The sequence below is a fragment of the Leuresthes tenuis genome, unplaced genomic scaffold (genome assembly GCF_036924035.1).
Source record: "Leuresthes tenuis unplaced genomic scaffold, fLeuTen1.0.hap1 SCAF_6, whole genome shotgun sequence".
Taxonomy (NCBI): domain Eukaryota; kingdom Metazoa; phylum Chordata; class Actinopteri; order Atheriniformes; family Atherinopsidae; genus Leuresthes; species Leuresthes tenuis.
The window spans coordinates 11,454,632-11,477,881 of NW_027325360.1; the positions used below are offsets into that span (position 1 = coordinate 11,454,632).

At 38.9% G+C, this 23,250-nt stretch overlaps 2 protein-coding genes across 3 annotated transcripts in view; both read right to left on the reverse strand.

Moving 5' to 3' along the window:
• Positions 1 to 564: 564 nt before the first annotated feature.
• LOC140309638 (tricarboxylate transport protein B, mitochondrial) lies at positions 565 to 21,075 on the reverse strand. The gene is made up of 9 exons (XM_072387570.1): positions 20,608 to 21,075; positions 10,316 to 10,423; positions 8,511 to 8,610; positions 4,732 to 4,870; positions 4,128 to 4,212; positions 3,860 to 3,964; positions 3,478 to 3,593; positions 2,729 to 2,802; positions 565 to 2,275 (listed from the first exon to the last, which is right to left on the reverse strand). Exons 1-9 carry the CDS (start codon positions 20,717 to 20,719, stop codon positions 2,161 to 2,163), a joined length of 954 nt encoding a protein of 317 aa, XP_072243671.1. The 5' UTR covers positions 20,720 to 21,075; the 3' UTR covers positions 565 to 2,160.
• Positions 21,076 to 21,648: 573 nt separating this feature from the next.
• The window catches only part of cltcl1 (clathrin, heavy chain-like 1), a 28,094-nt gene continuing 26,492 nt past the window's right edge, over positions 21,649 to 23,250 (reverse strand). For both annotated transcript variants that reach the window (XM_072387571.1, XM_072387572.1), the window contains one exon: positions 21,649 to 23,125. In XM_072387571.1, the coding sequence (XP_072243672.1) occupies positions 22,998 to 23,125 (128 nt within the window). In that variant the 3' untranslated portion in view covers positions 21,649 to 22,997. The remainder of the gene's footprint in view (positions 23,126 to 23,250) is intronic.

Below are 23,250 nucleotides of genomic sequence, written 5' to 3' on the forward strand. Positions count from 1 at the left end.
TTGGTATAATGTAGATAAAATTAAGAGCAACAAAAACTACTGCAAAATAAACTGAAAATAAAGTCTAAAAAAATAAATCTATTAAAGTTTTTTTGAGGGAAACTTGCATCAAACTGAGTTTTTTTTTTTAGTTAAATGTACCTGATACACTAACAAACCTATGTATATTATCAACATTGTCTGTACTTTTGTTACTTTAAAAGAATTTAATGCATTACACTTACAGTCTCAGTGCATTTTATTCATTTGTTCATTCATGCCAAAATGTCCACTCCATGCTGTCTTCACTCCTGTCTTCTGCAGAGCTGCGCATTCCTTCACACAAAAAACACTGGGTCGCACTGAGCTGAAGTGCGTGTATGTGTGTGTTTGAAAGAAAGAGATGGATAGTTAATTCACCCAACATGAGCATCAGCCAAAACTGGAACAATGAGTTCCCTGTTTGATTCCTCTCCTGTATACCTGCCCCCCATGGTTTGTCCCAACATTATCTACTGCAACCAAAGGGCAGAACAACAGACAAGCGAGTGAGAGGGGGGTAAAAACAACAACCCATCTGCATGCTTTCAAGGTTTCAGATGCTTTTTTTAATGAGTTTTGAAACCCCCTATAACAAAGGACTTCACATTGATTACAGACAAAAAGGGTGGGCAACATGTATTGCACAAGTATCTTCTTAATGACCCACAAAGCCGACCCCGAACCCACATGCACAGCCTGGAGTACACTGATTTTGCCCTGACAGTAAAATTTTCTCTTGGGTATTTGGCAGTAGAGAATACAAGCATTTTGTTTGGTCAAAAAAAAAAAAGAAAAGATTAACATTCAATAACAAAGGAAATAAAATGGTCATTTCAATACAATCATTACAGTCACACCTATAGATTATGACTGTTTTTTATGTCACTTTTAATGAGAAGGGAGGGGAGCTCTCATTTATTATGTAAAACAACATGACTGCACCGCAAATTTCAGCTGCTAGTTAGATCATTTAAGAGCAGGTTAGACATGTGATAACTGATGAGGCTTCCACTAATTAAGCATTGATCAGCAAACACAACAGCAAAAGGCACGAGTGAAAAAACAGGATCTGAATTGACCACTTCTGATATTCTGCAAAAAGCCAATAATATGGGAATTATTCAGTGTTGTTGGGCCATTTACAGTGAAATAAAGCAACTAAATATTGTCCAGACATCTTATAAACACTTCACAGCAAAAATGTGACACATTTGGCACAAATTGACAACATATAGTCTCTTAACTACATTTAACATTCAATTTTCAATCAATAAATTTATTTCGTAACATTATTCACATCACAGCCATATATCTCGCCCATATTTGCTCTTCTCTTGTTAAGATCATTTGACTACTTTGTTCATACTCAGTTTCATAGTATAATAAGTTTGGCATTTGGCATAGGATTAAAATATGTCATACATTACATTACTCTATGATGCAGGTAATAAAGAAAACGTAGAATCTACTCTGTATAAAAATAACTGGAATAATACACATTTTTAAAAAGAATCTGTTAAAAGCTATGGAAGTTGCTGAAGTTTATGTGACTGTAAACTTCAACCAGCTGCAGTCTGGCACCTCTTCATTTAAAACTATGTTAGACACAAGAAGAGACAGAAAGCAACTTTAACTCAAGAAAATCCAGAATGACACCTGCACTCATGCAGTAAAACATCAGTAAAACAGCTGGGAGCAGGTAGCAGTAAAGTTCTCCACTGGGGGGTGTTTCACAGAGCAGGCTCACAAAGAAAGGAAAATAACTTGGAAAAAAAGCTGCTTTTGCTGGCTACAGTTCTCAGATTTCTATAACATTTACAATATGGTGATACCTTGTTTTTCACATTTATTTGGCTAACATTTAATCCCACTTTGTGAAAGACCCTCAGTTCTTAATCCTGTCATAATGTTGATGCTGAGCATCAGAGATCTACCTAAACTCCATCTGTCCAGATGTGGACATCCTTTCAGGTTTTTTCTTTTCTCAGAAGACTCTGTTTATGTGTACTTTGACTTCCAGGTCAGCAAAAAACACTGATCTAAGTTCAGCTCTCCGTCTCAGCCACTTCACAGCTGGATTGATGAGACAAAACTTAGATCTGTGTTGGAAGCTGCCATCTTCTCTGAATATCTCCCAGCTCAGTCTGTCTTCCAGCCTATATTAAGGACCTTCACTACTTCCTCATAGATGATGAAAACTATGGCCACATCCAGGCACACGCGGCCCAGTCTGGGAACTGTCCCTTTGTAGAAACTACAAACAAGAAAAAGCTAAATCAGTGAGGGGAAAAATAACATTAGAGTTGAATACCAATATCTATTTGTAATATAGGTAACACACGTATTCAATCAATTGTATCTAATATTTGTCAGTATTCAGGATGAAAGTTTTCAAGAATAATTTATTTTTAGTCATTCTGTAGTATTTCTTTTATTTAGCATATCCTGAAAACACAGTTTTATAGTATTACAGAGGTAAAATTATTTACTTAAACACTTATTTCAGTGTTTATGTTGTTTTAAATTCTTAAAAGTTCTTATGTATGTTCATTAAGAAATTATAAACCAATTTTTGTTTCTAATGTAGTTTCTGAAGCACAGATTTGAATCTTAAAGAAGAGATGCAAGCTTGTCTGAGACGCGGTGAAACTAACACCAACTAAAGCTAAAGCAAATAAAACTAAGAAACAAGCGGAGTTGTACTCACGCAGTCAAGCCTTCGTATCGGAGGATCTTCACAGCACAGTCCATTGTGCTTTTATACTTATGAGCTTCCAGACCCTCCAGAAAGAAATAAGAGTTATACATATATTTACATAATAAGTCACAAACGATGATTTAAGAAGTTTGAATTAAAACAACAGCAAAGAACACAAAATCCTGGGTATGGCCAACTAGCCAAAATAATAAATAATGAAACAAATAAAGATCTTAACCTAATCTAGATGTTTAACTGATTACCTTGTTGGAAAACGTCATAAGATAAGACGTAGGAGGAATTTGGAAGGACTTAAAAGACAACTGCATTTAAAAAATAATTTAACCACATTTACATGAAGCGAGGATGTGGATTTGAAAGAAGTCAGACTACAGTTGTTCAAAAGTTATTCTGATGCTAAATTACATGTATCATTTTGGAAAGAGAGACACAAATGTGAGATCTTCTTGTCACAGGGTGCTCACATTCACCCTCTTGTCCTCATATCTATTCATAAGAGTCACGATAAGTATAACTTGAAAGCTGCAGTCGCAAGGAATTGTGGGAAAAGATGACTTCTTCTCCTTTCATGAAGGGTGTTTCAGTGTTTTGTGTTCGAAAAGATATGATAAAGCATTGAATCTCCTTTCCTCTTATGGGTGCACTAAGTTACTTCTCGGTCAGTTCACTCAGTAACCTTCCTGACCAAAATAACTAATCAACCCCCTGTCCTTTGCTGTAGCCATCATGCTGTGTACCTGCATCCTTGTCTTGATGACATCTAGTGGAGTGTTTCCAAATACACTGGCTGCCCCTGCTATGGCTCCAAAGAGTCCAGTCAACAATGGATTGATAGTTTTGTTGGGGTTATCACCTGGTGAAAAAGATGACATGCAAGTCAGAGACAGTGAGACGCTGCGTTCAGCACAAACTCAAATGTAGTTCCTAACAAAATAAAAGGATGGATTGTTGATGAAATCCTGTAGGCAGTTTGCCAAAGCTCTGATTGTCAGACACTATTCATGTCCAAATTTCACACTCTAATCATCCCATTCCAATGAGTCCTCATTCTGCAAAAAGAAAAAAAACTATAGCAATATTAAACAAATGTAAACAGGACTTGTCCTTGTGTACACTGACCTTTGTACCAGTTCTTGAGGGACGTCATCACAAAGAATCGAATTGCCTGGTTGGAGCCTTGTTTGAGGACTGTTGCAGTTAGACCCTGATACGTTCCTCTCAATCCTGTTAAGGCAGGAAGCAAGAGGTTAAATTTGCTAAACTTTTCTCAGTTGGTCAAAGTCTACAACATCTTGGATGAACGCTGAACGCTCTACGTTTTCAGCTGCATTACCCTGTTTGACCAGCAGGTGTCAGGTGAAATACAGACATTAAAGCCAGTCTTTACCTTGTGCCCTCACTATCTCTCGGACTCCGTGGAAGAAGCCCTTGTATTTGGGGTTGGCTGATGTCTGGTCATGAATAAATTTAACCTTGGGAGATAAAGAAAAGGGAACAGGCTGATATGAACTGAATCCAGAACAGAAAATGTTACTTTACTTACAAAGCAGCACTTGAAAGGTGAAAACTGCATAATTGTTTATTTAGTCTAACTGTTATTCAAAGACACATCTAAGTGGATTCACACACTATCAAACTACATTACAGAAAATACTGTTAGCTGAGGGTGTTAAGGACCGGTATGTTTGAATTGACAATGCTCTCTTTGTGCTTGTGAATGTCCTAAAATTTGTTTGAGAAAAAAAGAAACATATGGGAGATGTTACATGTAAGCAAATCTTACAAACAGCAATATATTCATTTTGCAGATCAAACTTAACTAAAGCATGTGCAAATCCACCAGAGAGAGTAAAACTGAACAGAAATACAAATTAGCAAAGTATGGGACAGACACTTCCTGTACTGTGTAGTCCCTGGAATCCCGCATTTGTGACACCACAAGTCAAACAAATCAGTTCAGAAATTGAGCCACAAACCGGTTGGCAACATACCTTGACAGTTTCCATGGGGCAGACTACCAAAACAGCCTCCATGACCCCGGCTCCAAGCCCACACAACAGGCCCCTGGTGCTGTCCAGTCGGCCAGACTCATCCTTTGCATGGTTACTGAGGAACTCAAACATCCCAAACCTGACAAGGAAAACGGAGTCAGCCGGGAATTATGAGAATCATGAATGAGAAAATCTCAGACGTTAAGTAAGGAGTTAACAGAGGAATAAAATCTTTGTTTCACAGCTGTTATGCTCCAAGGCACACATAAATTAATTCATTTATCATTAACAGATTTTAACAGAGATAACAAGCACTTTCTCATGCTGTTAGTGGGAGACAGCCATAAAGAGACAAACAATAACTGTGTTGATCGAGAGCTTGCTCCAACTGTGACAACAAAGCAGGGAAATCAGAGCAATACAATCTTAATCTGTGATCTTTTTATAATGGTCATGTTTCCGAAAAAACAAATACACCAAACCCCATAAAGTGTGAAACATGGACATATTTTGAGTTACTATAGCTGAAGCTTACTGCCATGTTTGCAGGCTCCTTTGAACTGCTGAGCACTCTACAGAGGCAGAAGCGATCCTAATCACAAAAATCTGATTTAGAGCAATAAAATGTCAAATTCCAGTTGTTTCACAATAATGTTGCTCTGAGGCACAATTAAAAAGACCCAAAATCCCATGATAGTACGCAAAATAAACAGATCTTGATTTAATCATGCTGAAGCACACTTTGTGGTGTAATGTGTAAAATGTAATGTGTTTGATGAACAGAAATGAGTTTCACTGATTACAAAAGGTCGACGATGTTGGTGACTGATTGTAATTTCTCAAATATTCTTACCAAAATGATAGCGTACAAAAACACAAGCTCTCATCTTAATACTGTGAGCTCGAAGTAACAAGCAACAATTCAGCTGGTTTTACATATCATCTGGGATTACGTTCAACTTTAATAAAAAGGTGAAAGTAAGATTAGAGAAGAGACTAATTAGTCTCCTTTTAATAGCACATTTTGCAAAAATGCAGAGGAAGAGATTTGAGCAGACATGAGCACAAATACAAGCACAACCACCAAAAGGCATGAAAGTTCCTTCCAAATCATATTCTTAGTGGAGACACTGCTGAAAGAACAAATTGTTAAAGGCTTTCACTTTATTTCCCCGGCTGCATCCTCATTAAAGATGCACCAATAAATTGCAGTAACCAACAGTAACCAGTAACCAAAGAGTGACCAGCTACAGCTGCCATGGAAGCCAGCCCAGACAGAGAGGTGTGGTTTGTGTATCTTTGCAATCAGAAAATGTTGTGCCAGTGAGTCCTTTACGAGAAAGGTTATTTATAGAAGGAATTGAATTGTGGTGACAGCAGGACACTGCCTGGTACATTTAGCAAAGGGGAGGGGGAGGACAGACCCCAGGTCTTGATGAATGCCTTGTTTTCTTCTGTCCCTTCTCTGTCTGCTTCAAATGTTTACCTGCCATCTTCTCGGCTCTAACAAAATTAATTTGTTTTTACAAGGCTCATGTAATTTTAGTTTTCTTCTCCATCTGCCTTTCAACTTCAACATTTCCTTCTGCTCATTAAGCTTCCACATCTGTTCCTCTAACTCCTCGTGCAGATTTACTTTGCTTTGAAAGACAGGCTTTCCACAGTTTACTGACTCCCACTGTCAAGGAGGAACTAATGATACATAAAAATAAACTCACTATCTCAATAAAAAAAACACCTTTTCAGCTTTCGAGAAAGCTAAAACCAAACACAAAAAAAGGCAAACTTCCACATAAAGTGTGCTTAGAATGCACTGGGATGGCAGTGCACTTAATAACTAACCCTGTGAAACAAATGCTATTCATTAAAGGCTGCCAGAGAGAAATATGCCACTGTCAGCTCTGCTCCTTTGCCAATTTACTACTTTCCCCATTTAACGTGTGGACTAAACTTTTTCTTTTAGATAATGAAACATCTTTTGGCTGACATCCACAGTCAGAGATGAGTCATCCTCGACAGGGAAGTGCAGCCCAATCTTCATTAGTGGGTCTTCCTACAAGGTGAGTTCCTCTGATGAGAAGAGATGGTGAGGAGGAGATGGAAAGATTGCACTGGAGAGGACTGAGTAGGCAGGGAGGAGGGACATTGACATTGATGAAGGGTTAAGGGAAGAAAAAGGCAAGAGGCTCAATTGGATGTCCCTGTCTTGTCCCTGACATTCATCCACAGTTCTCCATTTTGTATGATGGAACAAAGGTAATTAGTTAATGGGATGGAGGAGGAGCGCTGGTGGAGGCAAAATGTGGTAGAGCGAGGGAAGAGAGGAAAACAGAGGGAGAAAAGATAAAAATTTATTTTAAAAAGTTGTCAATTGAAGAGTGCTACTCTCCATAAATCAAAATAAATGCTTCCTATATTTTCGTCAAGTTTAATTTTTTTTTTTTTTTTTGCTGTTTAAAGTCAGTGATTTTGATTATGATTATAAGAACATGTAAAATATAAATTTCTGTTCTGTACATTTTTATATACAATGTAATCCGGTGGCAGGAAGAGAAAGACTGGCGTGGCCTAAACTTCCTTAATAATAATAATAATGATTATTACTCACTGTAGACAAATAAGACTTTTCAACCACACAACGAGCTGAATAGGATCATAAAACAATGAAAAGGATAAATGTTTACGCTCCAATATGACTTTCAGGTTGACACAAAACTATTCAAGCTCCCTCTGGAAATGACGCTGAAAATTGACTGACATGCTGCACACACACAGACACACAACAGCACACGCACACGCACTCGCACAAGTCTCAATCTCTGTAGCCCTGTGAGACCCTGTCTGAGTGTGAATGGCATCTTTGCTCCGCCTGGCTGGGCCTGTCTCTCTATTGTACAGACACGCTCTACCCTCCAGCACAACACACACACTCAAACACACGCAAACCCGGAAAGAATGAAATAAAGAGAGAGAAGGATGGAATGACAAGGAGAACAAAAAAGCAACTACAAAAGCGTCTGGCTGCCATATATGTGTGTGTGCACACACAAGAACTACAGCGTGCACGCTTGCCTGCAGATAAATGTCACTGCTGTGAAAAAATAACATAATTATACTGAAGGCTGGTGTGGCATTTCTGCCAGGCCTTGTGGGTAATGGACTAGAATAATTGGAGTGTGAGTTTGAGGTTCCAGGTAGAAAATCACCACAGATTAACTTAGTATTCACTTTACTTTACATATCTTTACTGCAGACAAAAACACTCTCATCTTCATAATTGTTCGAATATAAACATGAGATTTAAAATGCTAAATTTTAAGTGGTGAAATATCATAAGGAAAATGGTTTTTTTTAAAGGATGAGTACAAAACTAGTACATAATTCTGTGTATTTTTCATTAAACATGCTATACATGCTTGAGATCTTTTATATTAAACATAATGGATACATATATTGCATCTGGAACTCACTGGGTCTGTGAGTTTGTGGACTTGGTTCTGTTGAAATTGCACTGATTGGAACAATCTCAACCTAAACCCATCTCATCCTGTAAGAACTGTGTAGAAAACACATCTAACAGCGCACCTGTGTAAGTTCTTCAGTTTGTTTCCACCAGTGCTCCCTAGATTTGCAACATGTTTAATTTACAACATGAACTTGCAAAAAAAAATAATAAATCCAACCGTAATGAACATGGTCTCTTCAGCAATACAAACCTGTATAAACCTACATTTTGCATTAGCCTTACATTTGTACTTCTATTTGGCTGTTTCACATACCTGACTGCAGATTTGGGTATAGATCCATACAGCAGAGAGCTGAGTCCTCTGTACAGTCCTTTAATACCATGACTCTGTACTGTCTGCTTCACACAGTCAACTGGAGAAAGACACATATGCACATGTACACACACAGTGAGATTTTAGAATGTCCAAATTTACTAACTACAAGACAAATATTTGAATTGAAATTCATTTAATTGAACTGATTTTTTCCCAAAAAGGTAATTGATGTTATATTGTTGCAGTTTAATGGTGACTGTGGAAAAAAATCTACTATGAAGAAAAATGACAAATAAACCTTAAATAAACAAATCATTAAATACCAAGAAGAAGAAGTTTAGATAGCCATTATAGATTCATGCCTCTTGCCTCTAAATTACCTCCTGTTCCTGGCCTTTATGACAGCAGGGCTGAAGAAGCCTCTGACTGAAAACTTTCTCTCTTGTTTAATCACTATTTGTATTGGTAATCCAGTGTTTTGCATTCTGGCTGCACACCTTTACTTTCATTGCCTCATTAATGAAGTATCTAAGTACTATTAGCCCGCTCTAAAAGTATGCTGTAACAAGAAAAATTTGTGCCGCGTTAGGTAAAGTAACCTAATACTTCACTACAAGCAGAGAATTCTAAAATTAAAGAAAAAGACAGACATTGTTTAAATAATTTCAACATTTCTGACACATGCAACACAAATGGAACACCAACGTGCACAACAAAGGTGTGCAGCACTTAGTGCAGTTAAGCCTTTCAGATAGATATGGAAGCATTTGAGTTAATAGCCTTTTTTTTTTTTACAAGTCACATTAGATTTTTTTCACATTATGGCTGTGCAAAAAAATACTCCAGTCAACATCTCCATGACAACCTTAACTAAAGCTTGCTGTGCACAGCTGTTGCTCACTTAGTAATTAACCGCTTTTCCCATATTGTGTTGTTTACACAGCACTGAACATGATTTTTGTCACCACTGCTAAATCAAAATGCCCACTGACCTCATAAATTCATATACATTTGAACAGTTTTCCCTCCAAATGCTGTTTTAGTAATATTTCACTCAGGAGTCATCCTGCAGTTAATCTCACCTGGAGAGTTTTACCTAATCTGATGCTGATACAGACACAGAACTTGATGCACAAACAGCTGAGATGATTGATGAGGAAATTATCCATCCTCTTTCTAACACAAACCTGTAGTCCCACAAGCACACGTGGTGAACATAATATCCCAGAAGTAGTGCCTCACAGTAGTGAGGAATGTTGTCACAGGCATAGAAGGTAGAACTTGACTCACTCACTTACATTCCACCACTGAGATTGGGTGAATTAAAATAAAGAATATTCACAATAATATCGGACACTTGTCCATCACTTTTAAAAATATCGACATTAGAAAAGGATATTTAATAACTAAGAATACCATACCTATCATGTCATAGGCAAATTTAATTTAGATTTTTCTCTTTGATGTTGCTTTTGTTTCCTGGAGACATCAGTCCAGCAATAAATATGTTGCCATTAAGCCAAATGCACAGCTGAGCAAGAAAAGCAACAGCTGTCTCGAGTGTTCATTAGCACAGTCTCCAAGCCTCAGAACTCAGCTGATATCAACAGATCCAGTGTGTTTTTATACGGTAGTGTGCACGAGTAGCGAGTGTGCATGTGCGCATTGGTCTGTTCTAAGTCATATAAACAAGCACAGTGACAGCCTGCCAGAATCTGTAATGTACCTGGGGATGCTAATTAGATAACGAGCTCCTGAGAGAGAGCTGATGAAAAACAGAACATAGATAGATAGATACTCACCTACTCCTCTATATTTTGGGGGATTGGCCCTCTCTTCCAGCTGTAACTGGGTCTTGACATACTCTGTGGGAAAGGTAATGCAGATCTCTATACCACCAGCAATTCCACCTGCAAATAAAGAAAAACAGAGACTATAGTCTTTCATACAAAGAGTGGGATAACAGTCATTAATGAAAACTTAAACAGATTAAAAAGTGTGGAGGAAGATGGAAAATAAGCTGCTTCTTCACTGGTCAAGGATCTTTTTCCACACATATAAGGTTAGCAGGCCATGTCTGTGTGGCTGCAGCCTCATCGAGCCTTGTTCAGTCCCCTGCCCCGCTTATAAATTACAAGGAGGCGCCATTATGTCATGGATCACTACTGTGACTCCACAAATGGCTTTCACTCCATAAACATTAAAGTCATTGTTGCTCAGGGAGGAAGAGTAGCGAGCTGGGCAAAGATGTATTAAATGTTCCTGCCATGGCTACACTAGATTGAAATAACACAGAGAGAATGTTGTGAGACATTTAGCTGTTGGTTAAATGTTGGACTGCATTGCTTTTATTATGTGTTTGCAGTAAGGGTTACATGCAGAAAGAAAGCAATGACCATGTGAGTACCCAGAGGGTTCAGCCTGAAGCCATAATTGAGCGTATGACGACAGAAGTGTCTAAAACTGAAGCCAGTGTGCAAAACAGATGAGTCACAAGGGATGGAGAGAGGGCTGACGTTAATTAAATTATCCACTCAGCCTGCAGGGAGGGGCTCCATTACCAGGGCCAAGACCCTCCATTAACTCAATGACATTGGCACACACGTACATTGTACAAGAGAAACACACACATTGCGTGTTTTTACAGAAATATACAGACATGACTTCAAACAGTCAGACGAAATTTCTGAATCTCTGCAGAACCAGATGTGCATTTGTGTCAAGTCAGGAAACCCACAGGGATTTTCCAAAAGACCAAAACAAAACAACGTATGGAAAGTCAAAAACTAAAATGCTCTACTTATGCATCAAAAGACAAATCCCTTGGCTCAAAGAGAACAAGAATTTGTTATCATCTGTTTCTGGGAATTACCAGTTACTATGTGAGGGCAAGAAAATAACTTCAGATGCTAAAAAGCTTTAATACAGAGTACTTCCCATTCAATGCCTGGAATGTAAAATATTTGTTATTCAGGACGTGTTGAGTTTATTTATTTTTTTGCAAATTCAGGCTTTTTCTCTCCAGTGACATGCTTGTTGAACTCTCCTCATGTCACTCAAACTTCGGAAGCATCTCCTTAACACACACAAAGCTTTCTAGCTGAAAAATGTTGTTTATCAGACTGAGTAAAAGCTGAAAGTTTGCAAAAACGAACATGCTCTAAAATGCATACGTGACTGAACCAGCTACATCAATATATGAGCTTGGATTACAACACACACAAAAGGATGACAGGATGCATTTCTTAATCCTGCTATATCTTCAAGATGCAAAATACCATATACTGATCTTTTAACCTACAGCATGCACAGGAGAGCTAAATACTAAATACATGTCAATAAAAGTTGTCATTGACATGATACTGTCTGCTTTATCTTTATGTAAATCTTGGGCTGACAAGACAATAACTCTAATAACAACTCTACTAACTAATAAATATATAATATACATAAATATATATAAGAATATAATTTTCTGTCTAATTAATTTGGAACCAGTCAGATGAGTCTCTGGCAGGTTTGTTTGTTATAGTCTTTGCATCTAAAGACATCTAAAGAGTTTAAGATTGGGCATATTTAATAATTCACATTATATGTAGCTCAAAGAGCTTAAAATTTGTGCATTTTTTAATTGGTTACATATAACTGAACTCTGATAAAAACTCTGACAGCTATTTAACATTTAGATAAATTATTATGTACATTTTACATCTAAAATTTGTCTTAAATTAGGGCCTGAAATTGCACATTACTAAGAGGATTTTTTTCTGGATATCATAATGCATTTTATTTACATCTACGTTTATGTTTAAAAAAAAACACTAAGTCAGTCAGTCAATAAATCATACCTCCTTATCATTAAATCACATTTACTTAAGAATTTCAGGAACCACTGAGCTGAATCATGACATTCACATGATCTCACTCACACATTATGGCTGTGTTTGTGAGGACATTTTTCGTCATAACAGATTATCCGGCCACTGTGTAAGAGAAGGTACAAGATACTCCGCTTCAAAGCTTCTCTGTGGGAGAGGATCATACATGTAAGTACAGCCAAAATCACTGCAGCGACGTTGTCTTTAACTTAAAAAACGAGATTTCTTTCAAGTAGAACTAAAATCTTGAAATGCCATAAGCCTCCACGAGTTGACAAATTTTTTTGTCTTAATGGGTTGATTTTTAATCCCAATTTCTGACACTTTTAGTCGTCTGACAAATGAAACAGAAAAATATGTGAGTGAGAGCAGCTCAATTTGGAATTTGGCTGTATTGATATACACTTATGTCTTTTTTTAACAACATGCAAAAAGATGGAACTTTGGAGCATGTGCCGAGTGCCGAGGCCCATTCGAGTGCAGATGAGTGTATACATGCAGTTAATTGATCCTCAACTGTATTATTTTGAGAAATGCAATTTCATATGATTTTGGTTGGACTAAAGTGTTTGGATGGATTTCAGGAGTCTGGTATTGGTTGAACGAATAGAATAACACATTCATTTTTCTATTGCTCAGAGACACACACTCAAAAACAAACACTGGACAGCGAGTTGTCATTCATTATTTCCTGCTGGAGTACTAAGTAAATGTGAGGCAGCTGAGATGTAACAGAAAACACAGCTATCCTGACCTGGGATCAGTGGGTCAGGGTGTCTTAGGAAAGAGGGAACAATAAACCTCATTCACGGTTTTTAACCCGAGACCGGTCTGCATGTGAAAACCAACCAGCAGTCACTCAGAGGCAGCAGCTCAGCAACACACATGAACACACGATCAATCCTCATCAGATGTGCAGCACCTGTGGAGAAGATGCAGCTTGTTTGTCTTCAAGTCTATTTTGCAGCCTACAGCCGATACACACACACTGATACACACTTTTACAGATGACACCTGAAATGACTGCCAAACGCGGGTTACACGAGCAAAATGGCCATTAATCTCCATCTTCACAGGCTCGCTCTGCTCTCCTGTTCTAATTTGTCTCTCAGCAGCACCTTCCTTCCTCTCTCCTCATCCTCCAACTTCTCCAGATCATGTCATAAAATCAATACATCCATGCAGACCAGTGGCACTTACTATTACACATAAAAAATACTGTTATGCCAGTGGAGTGATATTCAGAACACAGAGGAGGTGGAAAATGTGCAGCTCAAATCAAGCTCCACAGACACATAAACCTTGAAATTTCAACCAATTGAACATTAGTTAAATAAATCAAACACAAACTGTCCTGGTTTACTGCTTAAAGGTAACACTGTCACCCTCTCACCAGATGTAATCAACATTATTTCACACTTCACAGCTGGGCCTCAGCATATATTGCTGTCATACACTGTATGGCCAAAAGCATGTGGAAAAAAGTTGACAATCTATGACTGCAGAACATCTAATGCCAGAACCTAATGAATTAAAACACTGCTGTAACTTGTTAACTGGATTTACTTCCTTTCAGCCACAGGACTGTCTTTAAATTAGAAACAACTGTGTTGTGAGAAAGTCTTGCCATTTGCACATTGTGCCAAACCAAGCTGCAACCGAACCCAAACCTGAACAAACATGTTCACACAGGGGCTGCTTGTGGCCGCAGAAGAAAAGTCTAAGTATCTGGGATGTGTGAAGGGGTTTCACAATATCCTTGTCTTTATAATTATTGTGATATTAAAATAATTTAAATCAATATAGGGTTGATTATACACATCATAACGTTATTGAGGGAGTAGTTTTTTTTCCTTACATCCTATTAAAAGGTGCCAAAAAATGAATGAATAAAGATTAATTCATCATTTTTGTTATTATTAATGCTTTTAGTGACAATAATCATGTAGTGAAATCCAGGTATCATGAAATCTGTAGTTGCTAATGAAGCAAATTACACACTGGCGAGTTTTATTTCTATGGAATAACAGCTGGCTTCTGGGCTTTGACACGCACTTTGGAGCCAAAATACATCATATCTCAAACATGTTCTGCTAAAACAGCCATCCCCACTCTCGATTGTGAGATCAAAACCGAAGTCATGGAGTTGTTTAAGAAAGCAGGTGTTGAGTGGCACATTGGAGCAAGATCCTATACCAGCATTACTGCGCATTTCATCACAGATGATTGGCAGATGGTGTATCATGTGCTCCACACCAGAGCAGTGAATGAGTGACTATATTGCCTATTGCACATAACAGGAAGATGTTAGTTACATTCAGATATTTTTGTTAACAATTCAGAATATAGTGACAATAGTGTATTGATTCTTTTTCAGTGCTGGCAAATGTAGCCTTTCAGTTAACTGGTCACATCTCTTCCATTTATTTTAGAATTAAATATATTAGAGGTAAATTAACTATAGATTGTTACATACTTTGCTTTGAAAGTACCAGATAATCCTGTTTAGGATCAGTAATTGTTTTATAATTTCTCATTCGTTGCACTCTTTCTACATCTAAACTCATTCTGTATATTTACATTTTTAAAAAAAAACATGCTCGGGGAATAGGGGAATGCTACCATGTCCATATCTCAAGTCCAAATTGAGAATATAGCCAGAGGACTGATGTGCTATACAAGATATCAGAGCTGGAATGTTTCTGTTTGTCTTTAGCAAAAGATTAAAAGAATTATTCATCTTACGCTTGGCCTTCTGTCCTAAACAACACTCTTTAATTCTCCACCGATGCTTAATTACAGGGAGGATGTTGATTAATTTTACATGGGAACTGCTTTAACTGCTTAGAAGCCTGCAGCATGCGGGAAATATGCTAATTTACATGAACAGAACAGCAATGCACTGGCTGTTTTTACAGGGTGCACAGCTGGAACCAAGGTTACAAGGGATTCCTGTTACTATGTTTTACTTTGCGTATCTATTTAGCTGTACGAGTTAGCTGGCTAACTGAGGTTTTTCTGTGTAAAGTGTATATTTTGTGTGTTTCCAAACAAGGTGTATATTTGGTCTGCTTGACATGTTTAGGCGGTTGTAAGTTTTGACTCTGCTCATTTGTTTAATTTGTGCCTTCTTGTTTCCACTTTTCACCTTCCTCAGCAAAATATTTGAGGGATTATTCAATTAATAAAATGCACCTGGAGGAGAGGAGCAAGAAGACGCTAGAGGAGCTAAGCCAGGATACACCGGCGTATCCTTTATGGAAGCCTTCACGGCATTTCCTGTATCTAAAGGCATTGTGAAAATGTATAAATTTGTAAATATTGGAAATTTTGAAACAAATTTGTAAGTGGTAAGCACATGTAATGCTCATCTGACAGAGATAATGAAAAACCTAATTACGATCACAAGTGGACACATAACATCCACAGTGAACAAAATCTGTCAATAGATACACATCGAAACGTGTCAAAGTACACAGAACCAGCTTTGTGCTTGTTCATGTGACACGTGCTTCACTATCATGACTGTTGATGAATATATTCACAAATTATATCACGTAAGCAATGTGTTTCTCAAAGTAGTCACTTTTAAGAGAGTTGTTGCTCTCTTAAACACACAACATGTCATTTCTGCTGCTAAGGAGACTCTATATCAAAACAAGAATAAGGGATGTAGTTTGGTGAGCCCGGTACCCACATAGCTACTTTAGCTAATTTCACATTAAATGGCAAGTCCAGTCACGGGGCAATCCAGCACTGTAAAAACAATTAAACAAAATATATATATAAGCTGTTGCAACCTTAAAACACCGCAAATGCATTAGCTTGGTGGATGGCACTGAGCCACATGAAGCAGATCCATTTTTAATATGACATGAATAAATTAGCACTGGGATACTTTTTAGAAGATGATTAAAGATTATGCTGCGGGGCTGAAAAAAATGTTTATATTACCATTAAAATGCACAAAATAATGTGAGGTTTTTGTAGCCAGCAGGGCTAAAGAGAATGATGGACCCAAAAATAAAAAAAAATATGGATTATCCGTTTTGAATATGCCCACAAACATCTGGGACAATGTAAGACCAAATGTCAACAAAACATGTAAAATTGTTTTTGGCATTTTAATGTCGTAATGTTGCGTATCATATGTATCACATGTAATGCTGATTTATAGATGCAGGCTGCTGTTTTCAGTGACTAGCTTACAAAAACCCTTTGCATGCCATCTTCCTGTAACTAAACGCTACCCCGGGAGAGCAAAAACCATCATTAAGGATCTCTCTAGCACTGGCCATGATGTCTTTGAACTGAGCAGCCAAAGCCCAAACCACCAGATTCTGAGATGGTTTCTTTCGCACAGCTATCAGCATAGTAACTAATCAAAAAAAATCTGATGAAAAACCCAGCTGACAGAGCAAATAGGAATTTGTCACCTTGATTGTTGAGAGCAATCATTTCTCAAGTCTAAAACATCGTTTTTTTCAAACCCATTGAGGTAATTACTGAAGATCGATGACCCGACTGCAGTTATTTGAGCAACTACAACTTCACTCTTCATTATTTTCTCTTAAAATGTTCACGTCTCTTCAGTAATTATGAAAACATGCCGAACAACCAGCATGATGCTGTTTAAAATCTACCAGACACTCAAAATAAACAGTCATGTGGCCCTACTGTAGAATAAGCACAATAAATCCTAGTCTTCTGTTTATTTGTGTCTGTGGGTGCATTTCTCCAGCATCTAGCTGACAAGCTGGTACAGTGGGGGGTTAAACAGAAGACTGCTCTGTGATTTATTGTCTCGCCTCTTGGTGGTCAGGGTCTGCAAGCAGCAGGAACACTGGATAAAAGTGGACATGTCGCCTGTGACGTGAGGAAACAGGGAGTAAGCTACAGTTTGACGAGTCCTCTGAGCCTGAGAGGAGACAGCCACTAAGAAAACTTAACTGGCTGCCCTGGGGCTGGAGAAAGAGAAGTGGATGTAGGGAAGGAAAAGAGCAGAAAACATGACATATAAACAAAGCCCAATCTATCAGGGAATTGTGATAAAGTAAAGTCGTCCTCATGCTGCCAATCCCTCTGCAACTCTGAATTTATTTCTCAAGAGCAAGAGGGATAGAAGTTAAAGCCATTAAGGGATGTGAAAGCACAACAGGAGTCCCGTTTAGGCCGCCCTCTTTCCTTCAGGCCTCTCACAGATAAAACTCTCCCGACTTCCATGTCTCAGCTTCTGTCACCATCACTGGCTGTTCGGTGAAGAATGAGAGCAGAAAACGCTCACAGAAAACTGTGCAACCCCTCCTCCCAACCACTGCCAGTGCAGGCTCTCTGTTCCATTAAGCTTTGACCTTCTATTCCTATTTGCTTTGTCGACATTGAGCCTTGGGCATGTACAAGTGCCTTGCTCCATCTACAAAAACATACTGTCAACTATAAGAGATACGTCTCAAAAAGCATTCAAACACCAGAAGTGGCATCGACTGGACTTTTGACCTGTCAAAGCTGAGTGAGAAGACTTTGTCTTCAGATGAAAGATATCGGATATCAGCTGTGGTTTTTCATGGATGATACATCAGGTAAAACCCAGAGACAGTTCATCTAGAACTGAGTCATCCCACTGGCACAGTTTAATTCCCAAACCTTTGACAGACAAGTCATCTCTTGATGACAACTAGGCCTGGAGGAGTCACAGAGTTGAGACTGAGGATGAAATCACGCTGCGGATGCTAAACGAGACAGGCAGGTCCAACACGAGTTAAACGGCACAGCACAGGGAGCAACACTGGACCATGCAGTCAATCAGGCTGCACAGGACAGATGGGGGAAGGGGAAGGTCTCACCATACGTTTCTCAGAAGCTCACTCACCCTCAATCACTCACATTGTGTCTTTTGTTGAATCACCAGCTGTTTGCAGTGTTACAATTCATCAGGAATCTCTGTGGATGCACTGTTTTATCAGCAAAAACAGTTACACAGAGGCAGATGTTTATCTTGTCGTTTATGCATTTGGCAGACGCTGAAAAGCGACTTACAGGTAGGCAGATGTGGTAAGGCGGTCTTGCCTAAGGACCCCTACTGGAGGTAGTACCTTTCTTGCAGGGGAGTTGAACCCAGGTCTCCCACAAAGGCGGCAATCATACCAATACCAATACCCCACTCCAATGCTCCACTCCCAAACACAGGTTGAACTCGCTAGTCAACAATCTTTAAGACACGTGGAACTCTTACAACACTATTATTAAAAGTGCTGTACATTAACAATAGCAGCTAAGACAGAACTACTATCAAACAAAAGACATGAGCAATAAAAACGAATGAAAATAAATAAAAGCATAAAAATAATCAAATAATAGAAACAAAACATTTACGCTGAACTATGGGATTTTAAGATGAGATTAAAAAATAGTTTGAACCCTTAATGTAAAAATGTATTGTTATTGCAGCCAAAGATTGCATTCAGATTTGTTACATTCCTGAAGAAAGTAAATTCAGGAATGTTATCAAGCCTTATGCACTGAATCTGAATCTGAAATGACTATGAAGGTTGGAACCAGTGTTTCTGGCACTGTAAATACATACAGCATGCATATATGTGCACACCAACCCAAACTTTCTCTTTCTTAATTTTTGAGTCATGGAGTTTATTATTTACTCAATCTTGAAAGTAAAGTTCAGGACAACGCAAAAGATTGTTGGTTGCAGTCAAAATGAGATGTTGTTTTTCTATTTTCAATCAAAAGGAATTCATTCAGAGCTATAAAACATTCAGCATGTACGGCCGCCAGAGCACAAAACTGAAATCAGCGGAGTGCTGCCAAATGTCAGCATGTAGCCTTAATTCAGAAGACCTCTGCGAGGCACTTCATCAGCTGGAGCTGCGGCACCCTGATCATCATCACACATGGAAGTCGAGGGGGGGAGCATGAGGAAGGGCAGAGATTTCTGAACTGATTAATCACAGAGATGGCTAAGTCAGTCAGCGGATTTACTTAGTTACTTGGGTTTCTTGCCAGGTAAAAGTATCAAAACCACTGATGGTTACAGCTTACTTGGAGAGTCCTCAGTTTATTCTATATTTTAAAAAAAAGAACTGTATGATTGAAAAAAAATAATTTACCATGATAAACGCTGTGCTTAGCCATATTGTCATGATGACGTGATTAACTCTGATTAACCAATCAAGAGCAACGTTGGGTTCAACGTCATTCCCAAGGTCACGTGCTATATCGATTGAACACCCCATATATAGAAAAAATTAACTGAAAAAAGTAAATACAACATAAGATCTAACCAATTGCATGACAAGTAAGCAACTACAGAGTGTGCTGGAGAGCATGCAATCAATATTAAAAGGATGACCACCACAAAAAGCTGAGGGGCAGATTGGCCCAACTGTCTCAGTGAGTAAGAGTGTTCCCTACACCACTGCATTACTCTGCTTCTAATCCCATTATGGAAAGTGCACTATGGGACGGATAAAAGCAAAGCACTGCAGCAGGTATTGGACCTGAGTATGATAGGACACGGACGATGAAAGTAGGTGAGCTCTGATTTAACAATGAGCTCTCAAGACTATTTTGAAATTGCAACACGCTCAAGGATAAGCAGCTGAGAATGCTGTGGCCAATACGTGATGGAGGATGTGGTAAAACTGTTACAGTGCTGTGTTTTATCAGTTTGTCATGTCTCCCATTGCGAACAGATACAGTTGCGCTTATTTTCTCAGTGCAACTTCACAAACAAAAAGTAACATTTCCCATATGAATTTCTTTCTTGAATCATGATATATTAGAAAAGCATCAAAACACGGAAAGAAATGTCTAGTTTTTGCTTAAACTAGTTTCTGTGTCTGCAAATCCTAACACGTCGTGAGGAATAAATGCATCTGTAAATACAAATACAACTATTTTTACAAATGATGCAGGCTATTTACGCTAAATACATCCTCCAGTTTTATTTCTTCAGAAGATACAACCTTACACAGGTTCATTTGGACTCAGAACGCTGTTTTTCTCCTTTTTTAATCTTTCCAGTATATTTACACTGTCTCCACTTTCTGCGCTCTGTTGCGCAACCGAAACAAGCCTACACAAAGTATCCCAGAACAGTAGGCTAGTCCTTTTCCTAAACTGCAACTTCCCTGTAACCTGCATCACCAGGGACATTTCATTATATTCTGACTTTTCCGTGAAACAAATCATGGTGAGCTTACCTGCCAAAATCGCTTTTCCAGGATGAGTTAATTTCGCCTTCCCACTCGGCGCCGCTGCCGCCAGACACCGCGGTCTGAAAAAGGGGCTGGAAAGTGAGCCTTTATCCTGCATGATTACACTAGAATATACAAAAGCTCCTGTTTTAATTAAATTTTCTGTAAGTATATAGCTGGAGTTGTTTTTCTTCTTCTTTTCTCCCCTCCTTATTCAATTAGAGAGGAGCGCGCAACACATGGACGGCTGCTGTGTGGTGCACTCTCCTGGAAGCAGGTGATCGCCGCTACTCCCGGATCCCTCTGTTGATAGTGGGCGGACACTGTCAACGAAGTTGGGATCGACTATTCCCAATATATTAAGTTTGTAACCATGGTAACGCAGTGTCGACGGTAGTGCGTAAGATCGCAAAAGAAAACCGGAAGTAATGATAAATAATGTTTTTGTACCCTGCTGCACTAGTGACTTAATTCCTCCGTAACACCAATGAACTTCACAGCCAATTGAACAGTCCAATAGGGTGTGCAGTGGCTCCAAGCGTGTCCGTGGAAATCAGCCACTTTCTTCCTGAACAGAAAAAGGGCGGGGCGCAGCTTCCAGTGTCTCCGTCACATATGAATGACGAAGAATGACTTATTCTTTTGTTATTGAACCGTTTTACAACCAAAACCTAATGAGTTCCCCCTTCGACGACTAATAATAACTCCAAACACCTCGACCACACCCTGTCCAAACAGGCTGCAGCTCTCACTCAGATAGAAACCATCCATCAAGTCGTGGCAGCTCTGACGGTAAAATGCCAGTTCAAATCCAACAGAGAATTAAAATGAGAGCCCTACAGAAGGCGAGCAGTGGAGAACCACGTTGGCATCTGTAAAGCCATCCATAAAACCAACTATCCTTTTAGCTTTCAATTATGATTATTAAACTGAACAGATGGGGTGCAGCTCAGTTTTTTTTTTTGCCTTTAGTTTTGACAAATTCAAGGTTGAAACCAGATCATGGGACAGAGCTGACTTTATCAAACAAAGAAAACTGAACCATCACCATCTTAAGCAGCCTTGCCTCAAGACTTTCCCGTTTATTAAACTGCTGTTTTTGCATTTTTGTCCTTTTCTTACAAAAATCATTATGCTTTCCGAGACTACAACAACACACTATAGACAATACATAGGGTATTCCATAATATTTGACTTCTTTGATTAGTTAGGTATTTCAATATATTTAAATTAAACACTGTCTTAAGTACAATAATGATTTCTAAAGCTGGCACCAGGACATGTGTGTTTATCTCAAGTCATGGAGCTTTACCACCATTTCCTGTTAGTTGGGTGAGAAAGTTTCATCATACATTGCTTAGTTTTCGACACAACATCGGTAATACTTGATATACTTGAGTGTAACATGACAATTGTGCTCCTGGTTGCAGCATTATCATTAGGCAGCACATGCACAGACTACAGCATATACCTTTTTTTTCATTATATCACCTGCTTTCTTTCTTTCATTTTTTTATTTCCATTTTTTTATCCACAAACACCCCAGAACTCCAGATGTCCAATTCTGGATTCTTAAAAGCCCACTAGCAAGATCACCCACTGACCCAGCAAAGGTTTGTGGCTGCGAGGGCCGGAAATTTTCACTGAGAGTCACTTGGTTTGGTGGATTTAGATGCCGCACACACACACTCTCACACACATACACAGACTGCAACTTCAGTAACAAGTGTCCTTTGTCTGTATACAGCAAACATGTTGTACCTGTTGTGAAAGGACAAAACTATTGCACAATAACGGTATTTCGAATCAGAGCATGAGACAGTTGTCAGAAATTAAACGTGAACAGATGAGCCGCCTCCTCAGAGTATGCAAGGCCATAACAGTGCTTCTGGAAGGAGGGGGACACATACATTCCCCCCTCTACTCTTCAGTTAAGTCTCTTCTTCATCAGTGCTGTAAATTAAATCAGGAAAAAAAAAACTAACAAAGCTGCTCTATGGTTAATAAAGTCTACATGGAAAAGCAACAGGACAGAGTGGTTTGGTGTCACTAAAGGTATGTTAATTCCTCCACGAGCTGGGAGGTGACTTCATGCTGCTTAGATCAAGGATGCCGTTGCAGTGTCCAGAGATGATGGGGGCTTACGAACCACTGTGATGCCACAGATGTCCTTCGAGTGTCTCTGGTGCCATCGGTCAATGCAGGGCATAAAGAAACAGGAGATGAAGAGCTCTTCTGCAGTTTCAGTGTATGTGGGTTGGGTCCCGTTGAGTCTCCATGCCGTAAGCCAAGACCCACAGCAGCATGTTTCAGTGTTTTGGTTCAGGTCAAGTGTGTGAGTATATTTAAGGAGGAAAACGGGAGAGACGGGTGGGAGAGGAGGAGGAGTTAGGACTCTACATGTTGAAGCCATATGCAGGTGGAGCAGGATACCCTGCAGCGGCAGCAGGATAGCCGTAGCTCGGGTACACTGGCTGAGGAGTCACTGGAGCAGCAGCAGCAGCGGTTAACATCAGCTGCTGGCCTGACAACACAAACAGACGCAGAGTTACACACTGATGGACAAGGAAGAACATGTGGATGCTCTGAGGTCATTTGTCAAACACTAAATAAAAAAATTGTTTTTTTTTTTTAAGTCACTGGGTTTTC

Excerpts from the sequence above, each read along its gene's own strand:
- LOC140309638 (XM_072387570.1), bottom strand. The coding sequence starts at position 20,719 with ATGCAGGATAAAGGCTCACTTTCCAGCCCCTTTTTCAGACCGCGGTGT. Across the intron at positions 4,871-8,510 it reads ATACCCAAATCTGCAGTCAG|GTTTGGGATGTTTGAGTTCC; the intron begins GTATGTGAAACA and ends TTTCCTTGTCAG. Across the intron at positions 4,213-4,731 it reads GCCCCATGGAAACTGTCAAG|GTTAAATTTATTCATGACCA; the intron begins GTATGTTGCCAA and ends TTATCTCCCAAG.